At 39.5% G+C, this 21,005-nt stretch overlaps 2 protein-coding genes across 7 annotated transcripts; both read left to right on the top strand.

The window, feature by feature from the left end:
- The first annotated feature begins 2,892 nt into the window (after positions 1 to 2,892).
- On the top strand, positions 2,893 to 13,316 carry LOC18438393 (Pyruvate kinase family protein). The gene is made up of 3 exons (XM_006848577.4): positions 2,893 to 3,539; positions 11,143 to 11,604; positions 12,229 to 13,316. The coding sequence occupies exons 1-3, from the start codon at positions 3,282 to 3,284 to the stop codon at positions 13,039 to 13,041; spliced, it is 1,533 nt and encodes a 510-aa protein (XP_006848640.1). The 5' UTR covers positions 2,893 to 3,281; the 3' UTR covers positions 13,042 to 13,316.
- A 3,172-nt stretch (positions 13,317 to 16,488) lies between these two features.
- Positions 16,489 to 20,405, top strand: LOC18438392 (uncharacterized). 6 transcript variants are annotated; one of them, XR_016040889.1, is made up of 7 exons: positions 16,489 to 16,764; positions 17,220 to 17,640; positions 17,852 to 17,971; positions 18,333 to 18,408; positions 19,201 to 19,364; positions 19,466 to 19,642; positions 20,046 to 20,405. XR_016040889.1 is itself a non-coding variant. In XM_088846816.1 (7 exons), exons 2-7 carry the CDS (start codon positions 17,579 to 17,581, stop codon positions 20,263 to 20,265), a joined length of 753 nt encoding a protein of 250 aa, XP_088702942.1. In that variant the 5' UTR covers positions 16,489 to 16,764; positions 17,220 to 17,578; the 3' UTR covers positions 20,266 to 20,405. The 6 variants fall into 6 exon arrangements, 5 of the variants coding, with proteins under 5 accessions (XP_088702942.1, XP_006848639.1, XP_088702943.1 ...); XM_088846816.1 differs by having other exon boundaries at positions 17,896 to 17,971; positions 18,333 to 18,386; XM_006848576.3 differs by having other exon boundaries at positions 18,333 to 18,386.
- The last annotated feature ends 600 nt before the right edge of the window (positions 20,406 to 21,005 follow it).

The raw sequence follows: 21,005 nt of genomic DNA, 5'->3' as shown, positions 1-21,005 counted from the left end.
TTCTAAATGCTTGAAACAAAAGGAAAAGAAAGAAGAGATCCATTTTATGGCATGCATTTTGAATCATTTCGCCAATATATGGACTTTGCTACTAAAATATCTTAGTCATTAGATCACAAGGCGTTGAAACTTCAGATGGACATTTTGTTGTGTTTGTTTGTCTTATTGGATAGGGGAATGTTTGAACTTTTCAAGAACAGGAAGAGCCATGATTGACAATCTTTTTTTCCTTTTGTTTTTTATCATCCCAAATTGTATTACATTGAATAAAAGAGCCTGAAGGAGAGCGCAAAAGATTTCGATTGGAAAGTAGCCAAAATCAAAATAAAAATAAAAAAATAAATAAATGGGGAATTTGTTTAAATATTTATTAGAGATGAACTATTCAACCTTATATCTTACATATGTTCATCCTCTTCAAACAAGCTTTGAGATACTCAATGAGGGTTGTTTGTTGTTTTATTAAAGGTCAAAACCATCCAATCCCACCGATTACATATAAAAATAAATAAATTTGAAGGTGAAAACCGTTGACCCCCTCCTTTCTAACAACATGCGTGTTTCTCCTATATTCTAATACTGGGTCTCACTGCAAAACCATGGGCATCGGGTATCCCCCTCTCTCACAATATGCTCACTTCTCTCTTTCACATTTGCCTTTTGTTCTTCTTTTTTTTTTCGAAGGCTGCACCCCATAACAAATATGGTTCAGGCGTTGAAAAACATTGATTTGTTTTTTATTTTTTAAAAAGATTATATCTTTCATACGATTGAAATCACAAATACTTATAGCTATTCGATATGAAATCTAATAGTTTGGATATGTCAAAAAGTTTAACCTATAACGAAGTCCTAAACTCCATTCCGATAAACCCAAATAAAATCATTAACAATGGACAAAGTATTTTGTACCACTAAGACCTGTAACGAAGTTCCAGACTCCATTCTGACGGGCCCAAATCCCCACTAACTAACCTTTTAGGAATTGGGCTTGATTCTAAAAAAGCTGTCTCAAGTTCTATTCCTAAGGCCCCATCTCCACTTAACCAAAAAAACAAAAAAATCTTTAAAAATATATTTTAATCATCTACATCAAAAAGTAGCACAAATGGTTTTTTAATCCGGTCCCACATTGACATGCCCCAAAAAGGATCAAAGTATTTTGTAAGGAACAAACTATTTTGTAATGCTGACTCTATATATTCGCACGATAAATATCATCTTAAATATCTTGGAAAATCAATAGTAAAAAAAATGTACAAATCAATGATCACCATCTAAAAACACAACCATTATTTTAAAAAAAAAAAACAAGATTTCAAGCCTTAATAAAAAGTGAGTGATATATTTTTTCTATTCACAAAACTGTGAAATCTGCATTAATTTTAGAGCTTCAAATTCTATAATAAAATAAATAAATATTTTTTTAAGCCATCACAAATTAAAATAAATAAATATTTTCTTAAGCCATCACAAGAGTTATGGAGAAAACTGTAATTTGTAATAGAGTTTTGAAATAAGATGGATACAGAAAAGGTTGAGATTAAAGTAAGTCTAACCTTTTATAAAAAAAAGGTAAAACCTCACCGTAACACTCGTTAAAACCGGTATCCAAATACTTTCGTCATTATGGTTGTAAGAAAAATTATTATTTCTAATGTTAAAAATATTTTTAATTTTAAAAATAATATATAGTGTACTGCATTATAAAGACCATCCATTTTCAAGTGTTTATAAATCCACAAGATTGTTATCATGTTTTTTAAAGGCATGGTTTTGGTGAATCAACCGACTCACCTATTATCATACAGTCCCTTGTATATCTAACCTCCATCTTTAAGATGGATGTCAAAAAATGTTACATCCACTAAAAGCTAAAATGGACGGTGACGAAAAGACTTCAAATAATAACACTTATAAATAAAAAATTCTAAATTAAGATAATTGTCAGGGTTGATATTCCTGAACTCTTAAGTTTTGAATTGAAAATATATCTTTGAGATATATTTTGTAGGGAGAATGCATAAAATCGTGCGAGTTGGCCAACTCACCAATCTTTTCCTTTTTTCCAACTATAAATTTCATAATCCGATGCGGAAATTGATCCTAGAGCTATAATAATTGGGGTGGCAATGGACCTGGACCCGACTCATATCCGGTTCCAAAAATTGGATCCAGTGAGTAGGATCTAGGTTCAAATATTGGACCCGAATAGTATTTGGGTTTGGGTTGGGTCCGAGTTATCCGAGGTGTCTTTTAAGAAAGACACAATTTCTACAATAATTGTTTTATGCGGGTTGGATCGCATTTGTACAATATGCGGTCCAAAGGTATAAAGCATCGATCATTACGATGGATGCAAATAGGTGGTCTATCTAAAAACAATTGTAACTAACGGTTCAAATATTTTGTAATGTAATTATTATTTTTAGATTTCATAATTTATTTATTTATATATATTTATGACTTTCATAATAAATATTACATATATTTTTAAAAAATTAGGATCAAATTATACTTAAAAAAATATATTTATTGCCAGGCCCGCATTTGTACATGTGCGGGCGCCTGATAACCCCGTCCGTCCGAATTTTTATGCGACACTTTGCTTCGTTTTGTGGGGAAGGGCATATGGCTTGTAGAAAGTGCATTCCTTGACTATTTGACTTTCGGTTTCACCCCTCTCGCTCTCTTGTTTGGTGGGCGGGCCCAGAAAAGAGAGCACCCCCTGCGGCCACATGCGATATTCGCAACGTCGTGGCGCAAACACCTGTCACTTTCTCAACGGTCCGATCGCCCAGAGCTGCGCGAGCTTTAAGCCAGGCATCCCGTACTGTCCTCTCATGTTGTTAGATGGTTGAAACCTGTGTGTGCGAGCGAACAAGGTTTAGAGAGAGAAACAGAGGACGGGTTCGCTGGGGGGAAGAGAGAAAAAGTTTAGAGAGAGACAGAGAAAAGAGCAGATTTCTTTGGTCGTGTGGGCCGCAGATCGAGTTAGGGCTTCGGTCTTTCTCTTTCTCACTCTACAAAGCCTCATCTCAATTGCCATTATTCTTGCTTCACTCTCATTTCCATTTCTTCATCCTTCATTCTCATTCATTAGCCCTCAAATTAAAGCCCCTAATTATCAGTTGTTTATCGGATTTTTTCATTTTTCATTTTTCATTTTCACTTTTCGATTGCACTAGCCTGGTCAGTGTTCCCTGTTAGACAGTGAGTGAGAGAGAGAGAGAGAGAGAGTTGTGGTTGTGTTCAGGAGGATCGAGGTTTTTAAAGAGAGAATGGCAAATATTGACATAGAGGGAATTTTGAAGGAGCTCCCCAACGATGGGCGGATACCAAAGACTAAGATCGTTTGCACCCTCGGACCTGCTTCGAGGTCTGTTCAGATGATTGAGAAGCTCTTGAGGGCTGGCATGAACGTTGCGAGGTTCAATTTCTCTCATGGAACTCATGAGTATCATCAGGAAACCCTAGATAATCTCAGGATCGCTATGCAAAACACTCAGATCTTATGCGCTGTCATGCTGGATACTAAGGTTTGTTTATCCTAATTTTTGGAATTGGGGTGTGTTTTATTTTTCTAATTTTTTTTCCCATTTTCCCATTTTGGTATTGCGTAGATGGAGTTATATTGAAAGCTGTTTTTTTATACATGAGTTGATTATCAATCAAGGGTTTGGCAGAAATGCAGCTAATTTTGTAAAACATAACATAAGCAACAATTTCTGCCAAAACCCTTGATTGCTAATCAACTCATGTACCTTTCTATCCAAAAAAAAAAAAAAAAAGAGAGATAAGAGAAAGTAGACTTAGGAGGCACCAATAGGCGATAGGAGAAAGTAGACTTAGGTGGGCTGTGGCGCCGACCAAGTACAACACCTGGTAGGAGTTGCGAGTTAGACTTAGATGTGCTGGCAATGTGTGGCGCTGAGGTGCTGAGGTGTGAGTTAGTTGCAACGACTGAAAAGGGGCCAAAAGGACTTGGTTGGAAGTACTAAGATATGGGGATTTATGGAAGAGAACATAATGGCGATCAGGATTGACCTCAAGTAATTGGAAAAAGGCTATGATGATGATGACTTTGTAAAGCAATTTTGATCTTATGGAATTTTTATTGAATAGTTCTGAATTTGGGTGGTTTTCCTGCTAATATGGCGATTTGGAGCTTGGTATATCAGTTTGAGGTTTTCTAATTCAATGTATTTAATCCTCCTAAATTATCCAACAATCTAATCTTCTATTAGACACCCTATTACTTGTGTTTTCTGCTATTTTCTCTAATTTTCTGTTATCATTTGAGTAGGGATTTCATTTGGCTAGAGTGTTTTTGAGTAAAAGAAAGTTAATGCTGTTTTACTTGAGCTGTTGAACATTTTAATATTACTGGAGTATACTGAATCTTGATGGGGTGCCTGTTTTATCTGCCCTTCTGCATTTATGGTTTTGCTCGAATCAGATTTATGTCATCGGGTAGGGGTGAATGAGCCAATTAGGTGTGAGGGAAAATAATTATTGAATTGCTTTCTTAGGCTTGTGTATTCCTATTTCGAACACTGAGAAATACTAGGATAGGGTTTGAGGATATCCCTTTTCACCTATTTATCCGTTTTTTTTTTCCCATTAAAAGTTTATAGTGAATTTTCTCTTGTCACAAGAGTTAAAATGCTTGATACCATTGTGATGCACCATGGGTTTTTCAGAATGTTGGGCTCTAAGTTAAAGAAGGTGGAGTCAAGGGAATATTAGTCAATCTTCTGCTAAGTTAGCATATTCGGAGGAATGGTTTAGCAAATAACCGTCTGTTATTTGCTGAACCATCGATTAGTAGCTTTAGCTCTCATGTCCTAAACAGAAAAATTTGATGCTAAGGTTAATCCGATTGAAACACAATTTGTTTTTGGAATGTTAATGTGCTTAATCATGAAAGAGCTTATCCAGTCTCTCTGATGAATCATTTCAGAGAAATAAATGTTTCCATGGAGCCAAAGTTTAAATCAAGATAGCCATCAAAGAAATTTAAATATGGATGTTTCTTTACTTTTTTGAGGGATACATTTCATCCCTTGATGTCAATGAATTGTAGCTATGAATCAGATATCTCTCCAGGTTCAGAAGAACAGATTTCTTATTTTTGTGTCACAGCCAAAATAATATACTTTGCATTTCACTTGTATTCTTATCTCACTACCTCTTCATTGCAGTTTTGGTTGTTCTCAACAACAGTGTGTTATATGTCAATTCTGGTATTAAGTGTCAACTTCTCCTAGGCACCATGCCACTCCAAGTGGTTTATTGGCTTCTCATAAGTACCTAGGTGCGAAATAGGTGGATCATGATTGATTTATAAATTATAACAATGGATGGGCTGATGACATGTTTTTATAAAAAATAAAATAAAGTTATCGTGAATTCTAAGAGTATGATAGTTTTTCTATTAAACTGCTGTCTTGTTACTCGTTTTGATGGAGATTTCGGGTGAACTACCATTATGCCCTATTTGTGAATAATGAGCATGAAGTTTCAACTGTAGCTTCTGTTCTTTCGTCCAAAAAAAAGAACTGTAGCTCCTGTTGTTTCCAAGTGGAGGTCAATGTCAGCTTGCTGCACCTTCCAATTATTTAAGTTTTGGGCTGCAACATATCTCAAGAATGGCATACACACATGAGAGGCTATACTTAAGAAAATAATTGTCTGTAATTTACAGTTGTGCAGAATTTTGTTTTGCGAAATTTATTTTTGACGTCATATGACCTTTATTTGATTACACAAACTCAAATATGCTCTAAATATACAATCTGATAATCAAAAAAATAAAATCTGATGATCAACTGCAAAGTTATTTAAATGTGAATCAGTGAATGATTACTAAAGTCATTGATGATTGACAACAAATTTGGATTTGGCATATTCCAAAAGAAACTTGTACGCTAACTCTTTTAATAGTGTTGACATCATGGAAACATTAGAAAATGCTTTAAAAGGAACAAAAGAAGATCAACTGCAAAGTAATTTAAATGTGAATGCTTACTGAAGTTACTGATGATCTTTAGTATCTCTTGGACACAAACTTTGTGATAATGATTTGGCATATTTACTCCGAAAGAAACTTGTATGCTGACATTTTTAAAGTATTGACATCATGGAAATATCAGAAAATGCTTCAGAATTTAATTAATATAATTATGATATTAGGGAAACTAAAAAGTTAAATGTTTGATATCCATTGTTAACGTCACGATTATTACATCACAAATCACAGATAATCCGATTTTGGTGGTCTATTTTTTAGTGTTGCTGTTTGGTTACATGCTTCTGTAGTACTCGTGTGACTTTGAGAAACAAGATGTAAAATAATTTAGATGTGAGAATATCTAACTCTCTCTCTCACTCACACACACACACACACACACACCCACACCCGAGAGAGAGAGAGAGAGAGAGAGAGAGAGAGAGAGAGAGAGAGAGAGAGAGAGAGAGAGAGAGAGAGAGAGAGAGAGAGAGAGAGAGAGAGAGAGAGTTTGCAGTTATGTTTTTTTGTTTTGAAAATGTTAACTTTTGTATTAAATAGGAATACAATGGTATAAGAGAGGGGGGCTCCAACACAACTAGCGGCCCTGTACAAAAACCTCAAGGGTCCAAAAATTATATGCCGCTGAATGGGCTACCAAAAAATGCTTCACTTGTACAACTAAGTTAACTAAGAGGGGAAGAAAAGAAAAGGGGCTTGGACAAAACATCAAGCTCCAGCGGGCAAAAATGTGGATAGGTTAGCTCTGGCTTTTGCAAGAGTGTCTGTAATGGAGTTAGCTTCCTGCAGTATATGTTTCCAAGAGACTTGTGAGGCTGCGCAAAGATGGGAGATCTCATCGAAGACGTGATGTAGTCTCCAAGGGCTAGGTGCAGCTTTGGAAACCAACGCTAAAACATTCATGTTATCCCCTTCGATGATGAGAAAAGGTTTCCAAGAGGGGTTGAAGGCTCTAAGGCCTTCAAGAAGGGCACTGGCTTCTGCTGTAGTAGTGTCTGTGACGACGATATGTCTGAAGTAGATGAGCACTGTGCACGCCTCCGAAGCTGCAAAGAGGCCTCAGACACCTGTTGCTTCTGGGTTTCCTAGAGGAGAAGCCATCAAAATTAAGTTTGATTTGGTCGCAGTTGGGAGTTTGCCAAAGGGAGGAGAGAGGAACTCTTGTGAGATGCCAAGAGATGAGGGCCTGCCAGCTCTGATGGAAGTCCGAATGAGAGGCGAGCCTAAAGTACTTACTATTCTTGGCTTATCAAATAAGAGAATATCTAAGAAGGTCGATGAGGGAATTGAGAGGCTTGTGCTTCCTTGGAAGATTTCTTCGTTTTCTCTCTGTCCATATGGTCCAAATAACGGCTAACACCTCTGTTCTCCAGAGGAATAGCCCTGGTTTGGGTCACGGGGGGGAGAAAAGGAGCTGAAAAAGTATGTGGGATAGATGGAGAGGTAACCCACTGCTAACCCAAGGTTTCAGCCTCGAGGGCCTGTGCCAAGGGGCACTGAAGAAAGAGATGAGGCTTTGATTCCTCATTGTTAAGGCACATAATGCAGCGGTTAGGGTGTTGAAGGCCTCTCTGTTGCAATTGGACCACCGTGAGGGCTCTTTTCGAGTACGCCATCCAAGTAAACCATTTAACCTTAGGAGGAGAGAGGTTTGACCAAGCACGAGCTGAAGTGGAAGGGGATAGGGAAATAGCTTGGGCCAGTATCACTCGATGAGAGGACGAGATCAAGAAAGTCCTTGAGGGTGTGGGAGCCTCGACTTGAGGAATCTTGGCCGTGGCTAGGTAGGAAGAATGAGTGAAGCAAGGAAGAGAGGGAAAGGAAGTCGGCTTCCTCATGTTCCAGCAACGATCTTCTAAACCTGGGGCTCCGTATTTTGGTACCCCCCATCATGTCGAAATACTTCACAACTGGGGCGTCACAGTTGGAGGCTAGGAGGTAAAGGTTTTGGAACCTTTCGCAAAGTGGGGTATGACCGATCCATAGGTCCGACCAGAATTGGATTCTAGTGCCGGCTTTGGCTCGATATCGTGAGTGTGCCTTGAAGAGGGCAAGGGACTGGTTAATTGCTTTCCAAATCCCAGAGGAGCCAAACGGAGGCAGGGATACGATATTTGAACGAAAGGACCTCCCTCCAAAGGTGGTTCTCCTGGGTGGCGCTACGCCACCACCATTTTCCTAATAGGGCCAAGTTGCAAAGCTTAAGCCTGTGGATGTCCAAGGCCCCAGCCCATATAGGCTTGCAAACTTTGTCCCAGGTGATTAGGTGAAACTTTCGACTACTGTCCCCGGACCAAAGAAATTGCCTTATGAGTTGTTCTAAGCAGGTGATGACCAAGGCAGGCTTAAGGACAAGGGACATGTGGAAGGCGGGGATATTTGAGAGAGTTGCCTTGATGATGGTCGTTGGACCCACGGGAGAGAGGAACCTGCCCTTCCAAACGGCGAGCCACCCATCGAACTTGTCAATCACATTGCTCTAGAGGCTAGGTTTCGGCTTCCCTAAGCAAAGGCGAAGACCTAGATAGGTAGATGGCAATTGATCGACTTTGCAACCCCATCGGGCTGCCAGAAGTTCCATTGAGTGGTTCATTGCAATACCCGTCATAGAGGACTTGGCCATGTTAACTTGAAATCTCGTGGCCATTTCGAAGCACTTCAAGAAGACTTGCAAGGTGTCGACCTGTAAGGTCGTGGCTTCGCAGAAAAGGGCGTGTCATTTGCATATTGCAGATGGGAGATCACAGGACCATGGGCGCCAGATCCGATATTAGAAAGTAGGTTAGCTTTGTAGAGGCCGGAATGGACCAACTAAACACCTCGACTGCAATAGCAAACAAGAAGGGGGAGAGGGGGTGTCCCAACCTTAGGCCTTGAGAAGAACTGAAGAAGCCTTTGGGGGAGCCATTAAGGAGAATGGAGGAGGAGGCCGAGGATACACACCCCCGGATCCAATTGTGCCACCGGGGGCCAAAACTTATTCTGGTTTGGGTTTGGTTGAGAATAGACCAGTCGACATGGTCGTACGCCTTTTCCCAGTCTAATTTGACGACCAGTCCCAAGAGCTTTGCTTGGTGCTGCAAGTGTATGCACTCATGAGCAACAAGGGCACCGTCTCGTATTTGGCGGTCTTTAATGAATGTCCCTTGAGAAGGGGAGATGACCTAGTGGAGGAGTTCCCTGAGTCTGGTGGCTAGGACCTTAGAGAGCAGTTTGTAAGAAGAGTTTACTAGGCTGATGGGTCGAAAATCTTAGAGCTCTTCCGCCCCTTCGACTTTGGGAAGTAAGGTAATGAACCTAGCGCTCATAGTCCTATAGAAGATACTGCGTGTATAGAATTCATTGAAGAAGGAAAGGATATCGGCATTAAAGGTGCCCCAGAATATGTTTAATTGAGCAACGAGGTAGCCATCTGGACCTGGTGCTCGGTCTTGGCCAAGATCTTTGATAGCTCTGAGGATCTCGTCCTCGGTGAAGGGTCTCTCGAGCCACTTGGCTTGAGCTACTAGAATGGACCGGAAGGAGAGATCCGCCATGTAAGGATGTGAGCCAGTGGACTGAGAGAAAAGGGATTGAAAGAAATCAATGATAGCCACTACCACGAAGGGGGCCTGGTCATGGATGAGATTGCCCACTTTGATGTGGGTGATGGTGTTATCCCTCCGACGACAATTTGCAATCTTATGAAAGAAGGCCGTGTTCAAGTCATCGCATTTCAGCCACTTGACCTGGGATCGCTAGTACCAAAAAATCTTATGTTTGTAAAGGATTACGTTGACCCTGACCGTTCGTTCATATGAGGAAAGTGGGCGGGAGTCCAGTAGGCTAACTTGCTAAGGAGGGAGGCTTTAAGGTCCCTGAAATTGCCAGGTATATATGTCAGGCCCAGTTTTTGAGCGAGCCTTCAGGAGTTGAAGCTTGCGTTGCTATCAGAAGCTGACATAACGATGAACTTGAGTGTCAAAGGATTCCCACTAAGAAGGGATGAGAGAAAGGAGTTTAGGCTCTTCGACCCAAGTCGATTCAAAATGAAAAGGTTTGGGGCCACGGAGAGCCAGGTGGGTGTCGAGGAGTATGAGCCGGTGATCAGAGGTAGGTTTGGGTAGTGCCAAGGCATTGGTATCAGGAAAGTGGTCATCCCATTCTAGAGGGATAAGGTATCTGTCTAGTTTAGAGAGGGAAGGGTTAAGGGAGTGGTTCAACCAAGTGAAGGCCGCTCCTTGAAGGAGAATGTCTAGAAGGTGGTTCCTGGCCACAAATTCAGAGAAGGAGGCCATGACAAGGAAGGAGGAGTGGTTATAGTTACGCTTGAAAACCACCTGGTAACATTTACATCCCGCCCCACTAAATGGGGTGAGGAAGAGAGGTGGCGAGATCTAGTTCTTGCCAAAAGAGGTCGCGTAGGGAGTTTGCATTTGGGCCTTAAGCAGTTTACTGAGTTTGCAGTGACTGAACTCAAAGTATGATGTGGAGCCCATGTTTTTTTTTTTTCCTCTTACTTTGCATTAGTTATATGTCTCCATCATTGAAGGAAAAATCGGGCAATCTAACTGGTAACCGCCCAATTAGATCAGAATCGGCTACTGGCCGGTTCCAGTTTCGGTCAGTTTTGGTGACCAGCGGGGTATTTTTAATTTTTTTTAAAAATAAATTTTATAAAATCCCAAAAAATATGGGATTTTGTTTGTAATGCATATTTTACCTTTTTTCTTCATCATTATGGCAAAGATTGAAAATTGTTTTTTGCCATTAACACTTATTTTTACATTTTCTCATCTTTTTTGAAAAATTTCAAAAATACCCTTGGGCACAAATCTATTCTTTAATATCCATTTTTCATTAATTTTCAACTTCATTTGGATGTGCTTTTTTTTAATTATTCTTTAAATATACTTTTCATATTTTATTAGATGTTTTTTTTTTTTTTTTTAACACTTTTTGGACCACCTAGGACTTGCTCGGTTAGAACGGTTGAACCGGCCGGTTTACTGGTTAGGCCGGTTGAACCACTTCTAGGCCCATGTCTGGTTAACAATCCGGTTCTATTTTTCCTACACTGGTCTCCTTTATTTTGCATGCTAATCTTATGACTAGTTTATTTCCTTTTACAGGGTCCTGAGATCCGAACAGGCTTTCTCAAGGATGGGAAACCAGTCCAGTTAAAGGAGGGCCAGGAGATCACTGTAACTACTGATTATAGCATTAAGGGTGATGAGAATATGATTTCTATGAGCTATAAGAAATTGGCTGAGGACTTGAAGCCTGGGAATACTATCTTGTGTGCTGATGGCACTATCACTCTCACTGTTCTCTCATGTGATCCTGCTGCTGGGACTGTGAGATGCAAATGTGAGAACACGGCTCTACTTGGTGAGAGAAAGAATGTGAACCTTCCTGGTGTGGTGGTTGATCTTCCTACACTTACTGAGAAAGATAAAGAGGACATATTGGGGTGGGGCGTTCCTAACAAAATTGACCTGATTGCTCTCTCATTTGTCCGTAAGGGTGCAGATCTTGTTAATGTCAGGCAGGTTCTTGGGGAGCATGCGAAGCACATAAAGCTCATGTCCAAGGTTTCATTATTTTTACCCTTGCTAATCAAATTTCATTTATGCATTTAGCTTTTTGGGTAGTGAGTGGTGAATTCAGCAGCCTTTTACAATCACATGCATTTTCTGATGCTGTTATTGTTGAGAGTCATGACTGGTACCTCTCTCAAGGTCATGAATGTGAACATATTTTCTGATTTCCCAAAATGGCCATGCGTGTTTGTGTTTGCATGTGTGCGTGTGTGCATGTGTCTGCACATGTGTGTGTGTGGATGTGTGTGACCATGTGCATTTGTGTGTGTGTGTTTTTATTTCGCAATGAGTGACTGCCAAAGCACTTGATATTTTCATCAAGAGGCTCAATGGCTTCAGACTGTCTCCAAATTAGTGCTGATATCTTTCGAAACCTTACATGAATCGAACATAATTACAACAATCTTTTGGAAGTGTGAGAAAACTGTGAGTTATGAAATACTCAGATACTCTTTTGTCCACGTCATGCATAAGCCCTGGGAACACCTGCAATAATAGATGACTGCATATACTCCTATGCAAATCTCTCTCTCTCTCTCTGGTATCAGGCACATTTTGTCACAAAGTGTGGAAAATCTTTTAACTCATTATATCCATGTGGCATTCATTCCCTAGGTCGAGAACCAGGAGGGCGTGGTCAACTTTGATGAGATCCTCAGGGAGACTGACTCCTTCATGGTTGCTCGTGGCGACCTCGGAATGGAGATCCCAGTTGAGAAGATATTCCTTGCCCAAAAGATGATGATCTACAAGTGCAACCTGATTGGGAAACCTGTGGTCACTGCCACCCAAATGCTTGAATCCATGATCAAGTCTCCTCGTCCCACTCGAGCCGAGGCCACTGATGTGGCCAACGCAGTGCTGGATGGCACTGATTGCGTCATGCTCAGTGGTGAGAGCGCTGCCGGTGCCTACCCTGAGCTTGCTGTCAAGATCATGGCTCGCATATGCATTGAGGCCGAGTCGTCACTTGACTATGGTGCCATCTTCAAGGAGATGATCAGGTCGACCCCGTTGCCTATGAGCCCTCTTGAGAGTCTTGCTTCTTCAGCTGTCAGGACTGCAAACAAGGCTAAGGCCACTTTGATTGTTGTCTTGACTCGTGGTGGCACCACTGCTAAACTTGTGGCTAAGTACAGGCCAGCGGTTCCTATCCTCTCAGTGGTGGTGCCAGTCTTGACGACTGATTCTTTTGACTGGACAATTAGCGATGAGACACCTGCTAGGCATAGCTTGATCTATAGGGGGTTGATCCCTTTGTTGGCTGAGGGGTCGGCCAAGGCCACCGATGCCGAGTCGACTGAGGTCATTTTGGATGCAGCGTTGAATTCAGCAACTGAAAGGGGGCTTTGCAAGAAGGGTGATGCTATCGTGGCATTGCATCGTATTGGGGCAGCTTCTGTCATAAAGATCTGCATTGTTAAATGAGTGAGTGGTAGATAGCTGGTGATTTGAGTCTTAAGGGGTCATCCTCTTGTTGTTGTCTGAGAAGCTCATGCATTCAGCTCTTGTTTTTTTGTCCTTTCCTTGTTTCAGTGGGGTATGTTCAGCATCAGATGCTGTTTTGAAACTTGTTCTTGTGACTCTTTTGCGTGCCTGTTGGGGCCTTTTGTGGGCACCCATTATTTTTGGATGTCTTTAATTATGTGGTATTAGAGCTACTATGTTAGAATTCCCATTTATTCTGAGGATTGCTTGAGGAATTGGGTTGTTAGATTAGATTAGATATTTGTTAGCTTTCTAACCATTTTCATGTGAAGACTTCTGATGCAAAGGACTTGGGTGGAAAATAGATGGGAAAATATATAATGAGATCATTTACTTTTGGTACAAGGTGGTCACAGTTATCATGACTATTGGATGTGAAATTAGATTGCTATGGTTATTCTATTGATCAAGCACAAACTTCAAAAGAAATTTTCTCAAACTTTATGACGTATCTAAGCTTTCAGCTTTCACATTAGCTGGTTGTAATTAATTGTGACCTCTTTGTATTAAAGGTAAAAAGTTGTATACAATTCCAAACAGATACATGTTTTGGGGTGCTTTTAAGATTGGAAGACCTAATATGATATTTCTCTCGTACTGAGGTTTGGATTTGACTTCACAGCTTTTAGAATATGTGAAACGATCATGGACACTGTAGGATCTGATGAAGGCCTCATTTTACTGAAAGGGTCCCTTTCCAAAAAGCCAAAAAGGAACTGTTCAAACTGTATTATGCAATAGGATGGTCCTAACCCAAATTATAAAAACTGCAGTATCTTGCCAATACCTAAAATTATCTTGGAGGCCAAACTATAAAAAATGCAGTATCTTGCCAATACCTAAAATTATCTTGGAGGCCAAACTATAAAAAATGCAGTATCTTGCCAATACCTAAAATTATCTTGGAGGCCAAAACCCAAAATTGGGCTTTGTTGAGTCAATTGGGCTATGTTGATTCAATTGTCTTAAAACTCTCATCTCTCCTTCACAGTAAATGAGCAATGGCATGTGTAATGATGCATGCTGGAACTAAAAGTGAATATTTGTATACTTCAGTGAGTGGGGAGTTTTATCAAGTTGAACTGTTCACCTTCTTTTATCTGGAATTTATTTGATAATCAATTGTTGGGACTCAATCAAATAAAGGAAAAGCATACATTAGTATTATTTATTTTGGCACAAGGTGGTCACATCACCGTCTCACGTTGTGTGCTATTGATTGGACGCAAGGTGTAAAATAGCGATATTTCAAGAATGTGATACTCCAAATTAGTAGATTTGTATGAGTTATTTTAGTTTTTTTGTACTAAAAGTAAATGATTTGATAGTATATTATCTTTAAGTTGATGTGATATGTTATTTATTATAATATTAAATTAACATATCAATAATTTTATTAGGATACGTAAAATATAATTTTATGACCACTATAGTTGACGATACTTTCTGAAGTCTATCAGAATTGAATGATCAAATATCGGTGTACACTTAATACGTTTAACTTACATATTCATTAATCAATTCCATACGAATGAATCTACATTTGCTTCATCAAAGTCTATGAGTTATTTTCCTTACTTGACATGTTTTCCTTTCAAATTCAAATTGCTAATTTTGCTTTCAAATTACGTATAATATTAAAGTCGCAGAGTTTTTATCATGATAATAACATGATGAATTAGAATATTGCAATGTACTGATTTTCTTGGAATATTATCGAAGACAGAGGTACTAGAACGCATTGTGGTAAAACAAAATAAAAAATAGATTTATCAAAGATAATTGTTGCTCAGAGATAATTGTAGCTAAGTTCAACAGCGATTCCTTTGAATCCCTTGAGATGAAATCTAAAGCTAGATCATAGCAGGCCGTCTATATTAGTAAGGGAGAATTAATGATTGTGAATTTTGAATTTCTCTTTGTGGCTTCTTTCTCCTTCTAATTTTCCTGAAATATCTCTCATAAGCTTAGAATTCTTAGATCTCTCTCCTCACATTATATTCTCAATCTCTTATCACTACACAGATTCAATAAATTTATCTCTAACTATGACTCCAACTCTCCAACTAGTTTGTAGACTTTCAAATGCGTAGGGAAAGTAGGACTCCCATCTCAAGTCATCCATTAGATCCTAAACATATTATGTAAATAATTACTAAGAAGGAAGAGTTTCAAAGGAGGTTCCAATTGTTACATCAATCATATGGCTAAAATATCATTATTAGAATGAGAACATCATAGTTTTTTTTCAATTAATTGGGATCGGCTACATGAATCATGGTTTGTCGTTCTGCTCTATTAAAGGACATACCATCAGTGAAGTAAAAATTCCCCATATCTTTTCTCATTGCTTCCATCCATATCCTTTTGAGCCTATCCTTGGCCATTTTTTAGCATTCCACTTGAACTAATTCACACATTTTAGCAGATACTGTACTGGGTTTACACCACACATGGTCAGCCCACCAAAATCTACTCACCTCATCTTACCGTCTATTGGTGTCACACTTAAATTTTCTCGAAAGGATTCATTTCGAATTCTATCCCTTTTTGTCTTGCCACTCATCCATCTGAACATCCTCATATCTGCTACACTCATTCTAAAATAAGCATACGATAAATAGCTAAAACATCAGAATTAGAATGCAATGAAATATGATATAGTAGAACTCTTTTTAAAAATTTTAAATTTTAATTTAAAATTAGATTAATACTTTAAAGTAGGTAATATTTATATTTGAAACATTAAAAAAAAAAATATAATACATTTGATGTTAAAATAGCATAATTCAAAATAAAATTATGAATCCAATAATTGTATTATAACATAAATTATATGGAAAAGTCTTAAAAACGCTCATGGGTGAATTTGAATAGTGTTTAGCCTCGAAACGACTCTCGTAGAGCTGTTACGATTTATACAAAAAAACTGCACCAGCTCTACAAGAGCCATGGTGGAATCAGTTGAATTTTGCGTGGAAAAACTACCGCACCAATTCTATTATGCATGTTGCGATACCGCAACAGACATAGTAGAGTGTTGTAGTCTCTTAGTCCATGCTATCCGAGAAATTTGGAATCGATGGGTAAAAAATTTTGTTCATTTTCGCCCATTGGCATTGCATAGTGGCTTCCAAATTATATATAAGAGAATTGATAAGAACATTTAAAATCTTATTATTTTATCATAGCGTAAATTATAAATAGGAGATTTCATAACAACATTTAAAATCCAATTGTCGAATTAGTTAAAACAAAGTGAACATATGTAAAAATAAAATGCTTCGTTAAATTTTGTAAATTAGAGCTTTGTGCAAGCATTAGCTAGTAGTTACTGACCTTAGGCCAAGGAACAGTAAGAATAGCAAAAATGAATGGTGGTCCTTTAACTTTGTGTCGATCAAGAAAATAATCTTCCTCAAATGAAATTTCTTCAAATTAATCGGAAAGCTTAGCATATTTTTCCATAAAGTGAAAAGTAACTCTTTAACTGTTAATTCTTAATTTGGACGGTGTAGATTTTTCAGCAGTGGCAAGCTAACCTTATCTTAACTATTTTCATAGATGCCACTGACCTAGGTGGCGCTTCTGATAATAATTCATGAATTTGGCCCAAATCAAGTAGCCTGAAAATAAAATCGTGTTTCGTCTACAAAGAAACTGGTAAGTTCCTATTTTATTTTTCTGCTAAATTAGCAGGGATTTGTGCAGGAATCCCATTCGTTGTATTAATTGTGTCGCAATTAATATTCATGGGGCACAACAGGCCTTGAATTGGGTTGTTACATGTTTTAATAAGTCAGAAGCTGAATGTCTTCCCTGTGAAATCTATTTAGGTTATGGTGGGTTTCCATTTTGCTTGTTTTCAAATACTTTTGGCCCCCATTTGGGATTTCATGCCAAATTTCAAATATTTAATGCTCCTTATAAAACTCTTGTGAACAGTTCCTATGGGGCCTTTTATGATTCCCTTCATGACTCAGCCGGGAAAGCTACATTTCTTTTGTTTGTATGAATGTCACACAGAAATGGTTTTAAGTTTCGAATTACTTTTTTGTATAGTTTTGCCATGGAAGGCTTCTGTTCTGATAGATATGTGTCTGTTTCTAATCCATTAGGTGAAAGATTTTCCTTGTTAACGCATGGATGGAAGGGCTCTTAAAGCCTTGCATTAATCTCCAACAAAAACCAGGCGGTTCACATTTTGTTCACAATCACGTAAAATTTCGCGAGGTTATAAAAGGCAGTAGTGTGAGAAGGCTACCAATTTTGCCTGCTAAGAAAAGAATGCTTCGAACAAATGGGTTGCGAGTTTTCGTCCTCTCGGATTTGCATACTGACTATTCTGAGAACATGGTGTGGATTAAGGGTCTCTCGGTCATGAATTACAAGAATGATGTTCTTCTTGTTGCTGGCGATGTAGCAGAGACATATGAGATGTTTGTATACACAATGTCTCTATTGAAGGATCGATTTCATGGTGTTTTCTTTGTACCTGGGAATCATGACCTCTGGTGCAGAAGAAAGGGGGAGAAATATGTACTTAAATTTTTTTCCTTCTTAAAATTTATCAAGTAGAACTTTCAATAAGTAAATACATTATTTAGCAAAATGCGTCACCATTGCCATTGAAAAAAAGCATGGTCTTTATCAGTTTTTTATTCAAAAAGTGATTTTGTTGGTCTAGTCGAAAGATTATAGTTGAAAAATGGGGTCTCAAAGTGAAACATGATTTACTGATTTCTTTCAGCATGATTCTCTTGCGAAGCTGAGTGCGTTGCTTGATGCGTGTAGAGAACTTGGAGTAGAGACAAGCCCAAATATTGTAGATGGTGTAGGGATCATTCCTCTCTTCTCATGGTATCACGAGGTAATCGGCTTCTAGTCTTATCACAGATATCATGAATCATAACTTCTATATCTACTATTTCTTGTCAAAATGAAAAAGTTGATGTCAGTGTTTGAAAACACCAAGTGGGACATGGAACCATACAGGGGGTGGGTCTGAGTTGGGTTGCCTAGTCCTGAGTCTGATTCTGAAGGATCCAGACAGACTTGGCCAAGACTCGTGCAGACTTGGGCTACCCAAGTTGCAGTCATCCGGAACCAGCTGGTTGCTGGTTCTGGGTGACCCGGGTGCATCGAGTTTTTCGACACTGGTCAAAACCAATTCGTATATACTTTCGGTAGTCAGTTGTTTACTGAGTGAAACTGGTTGTTCTTTTGTACAGAGCTTTGACAGGGAGAAGGACATAACTGGTGTTGCAATTCCTTCTTTGAAGATGGTGACTCCCTTCTTCTCTTTTTGTAAGCCTAATTGTCTTGAACCGATTGTTTGGCTAAAAACTTGATTTGCTACACTTCCAAGATCAGGTCTTATTCGTTTGAAAACACTCTTATCATCATGTGCATGCACTTGTTTATGTGAAAATACCAAAAAGTGGAAAGTGATCAGATACAGGTGCTGGCATTCATAATTCAGATGGCAATTCAATTCATATGCAGTAGTTCCAATCGAAATAGTGTTGCTCTTTCAGTTTTGCCATCACTCATTGTTGCAAAAGTAGTATTGACATCAGTGTCTGTAACCCCAGCTTCCATTCTTATTCGAACGAGCTTTCCAACCTTTATTCAACTCTTATACAGTCAAGCATGTAGTGCACTTGGGAAGTGGACAGCCATATTCTAGGGCCTTAGCATCATTTTGTGTTATCTTGTGTCTTTTCACAAGGCTTTTATGCTTTTATGTTTTAGATGGCTACTGCGTTGTTGCAAATGGGGGGGTTTAGATGGTTACTGCGTTGTTGCAAATCGGGGGGGGGGGGGGGGGGGGTGTAAACAGGTCAGGGGGTGTAAACAGGTCAGGTCCAGGTCAACTTCTACTTGGGTCGCAGGCGTTCTGGGTCCATTGGACCCAGACCTGGTTAATCGACCAGGTCTCAACCTGGACCACGACCACCCAAAGCCGGTGGGGTCCGGGCCTTTCAACTGGGACCCCACCTACTAAAACCAGTTTCCAGGTCTAGACCCAGACCATTGCCTAGTTGTCAGGGATTGATCGTGGAGCGGCTGACGTGATCCCACCGATACAATGAACAGGCATGTAAAGACTTTCATGCTTGCAAATGGCCTAAGAACCTCTCAAGCAAAGACCTCTCTCTCGCCAAGCACTTTGATGATATAAATGCGAAACACACTGATGCCACTAACGGAATCGTGAGCAGGAGTAAACAGATTATCACATTCTCCCATTTTCTTCCAAGGTAACCATATTTGCTCAGTTTGTTATCCGATGCTCAACTATTATACTGGTTAAGCCATTTGAATGCCTGGGATGTAAAATTTGTGATGCCATCATGTTCAGGCCTGAGCTCTGTCCAGAAAAGAGAATGCTGTTCTATCCAAATCTCCCGAAAGTCATTGGTTCAGATTACTTAGAAGCTCGTTTGAGGACCTTACATGGGATCCATGGAAGCCCACATGCTTGTCATATGTTTGGCCACACTCACTTTTGCTGGGACATTTGGCTTCAAGGAATAAGGTTATGGATGGCAATGGACCAGGGACGGCAGATCTGATCTGGATCCGGATCCGGATATGGGTCCAAAATTTGGACCCGGCAGATTTGGTCCAGGTCCAAATCTTGAACCCAAACACCATTTGGGTCCAGATCGGGTCCATGTACGGATCCTGTTATATTTTTTTTTGAGTCTCAATTTATAAAATATATTTAAATATAATTAAATACATTAATATTTTAATTTTTGGGCGACTTTTTGGGTCAAGTCGATCTGGGTCCAGAATCATTTTTAAGGGACCCAGAACCGTTGCAACCCCTGAATAAGGTGCTCTCAAAGGTAATAAACCAATTAATTTTATGTGCCTTCTATTTTTGGAAAAGAAGAAGAATTGACTTTTGATCTTGTTTCTTTTTCTTCCTCCAGATATGTTCAAGCACCATTAGCATATCCAAGGGAAAGGAAAAGGGGAATGAATGGAGGCGCCGAGTGGCTGCCTTTCTGTATATTTGACTCTGAGAATGGAGGGTTGCCTCCAAAGTTGTCCGAGTGTTACTGGTCTGACTATTACACCTCTCACAAAAGAGAACCAGATAACACACAGCTTGCTCCATGGGTTGCTAAATATTACAGTAGAAGAAAGTGACCCATATCTCAAATAAACATGTCTCTCTTTATAAATATCAGATAATTTTCATTGCAAATAAATTGATTTTGTAACTGTAAACTTGGATTCTCAATTGTGCATCGTGATTGATTCTGTAATATTAAATTCACATTTATCAACTTTGGAAGTGTTTGCTCCATGTAATGAGTAAGGCAGGTGAGCAAATGAGGAGCCGAGATCTACACTGGATCCAACGCGAGCATCCGGCGCAGCGGCCAAGATCCAGACCCTTTACCTTCAACCCGAGCCATAGGGTATGGGCCCAAATCCAAAGGGGCGTCAGATCCAGCGCTGACTATGTGCAGGACAGAACACGGAGCCAATCAGGGCAGGGACCCAGATCCTTACCATTGACCCTGACCGATAGGGTTTGGGCCCAAATCTAAAGGGGCGTCGGACCCAGCGTGGACTTCGTCCGGGACAAAACACACCCCCAATCAGGCCAAGATATTTTATCCATGCTCAACCTGCCCGGTAGGGGTCCAAACTTCAACCCAGGTTAGGACGCCGGTATCACCTGTCCAGTCGGAATCCTAACGTGGACCCAGGTCAGGGCCTGCTTAGGACGCACCACTGCCAAAGGATAGATGCTAGATATAGGAAGATATAAAAGCAAGGGAACAGTGTCATGTATGGCTGGGAATTTGGTCGGTCCGAAGCCAAACCCAAAATTCAAAATTCAGATCCATCCAAATATTTATCTACAATTTGGATCCAGA

Source organism: Amborella trichopoda, chromosome 9 (genome assembly GCF_054954075.1).
Source record: "Amborella trichopoda isolate Santa Cruz 75 chromosome 9, AtrichopodaSantaCruz75HAP2 v2.0, whole genome shotgun sequence".
Classification (NCBI taxonomy): Eukaryota; Viridiplantae; Streptophyta; class Magnoliopsida; order Amborellales; family Amborellaceae; genus Amborella; species Amborella trichopoda.
The sequence above is the reverse complement of the archived record's forward strand: the minus strand, read 5'-3'. Positions and strand labels throughout refer to the sequence as shown.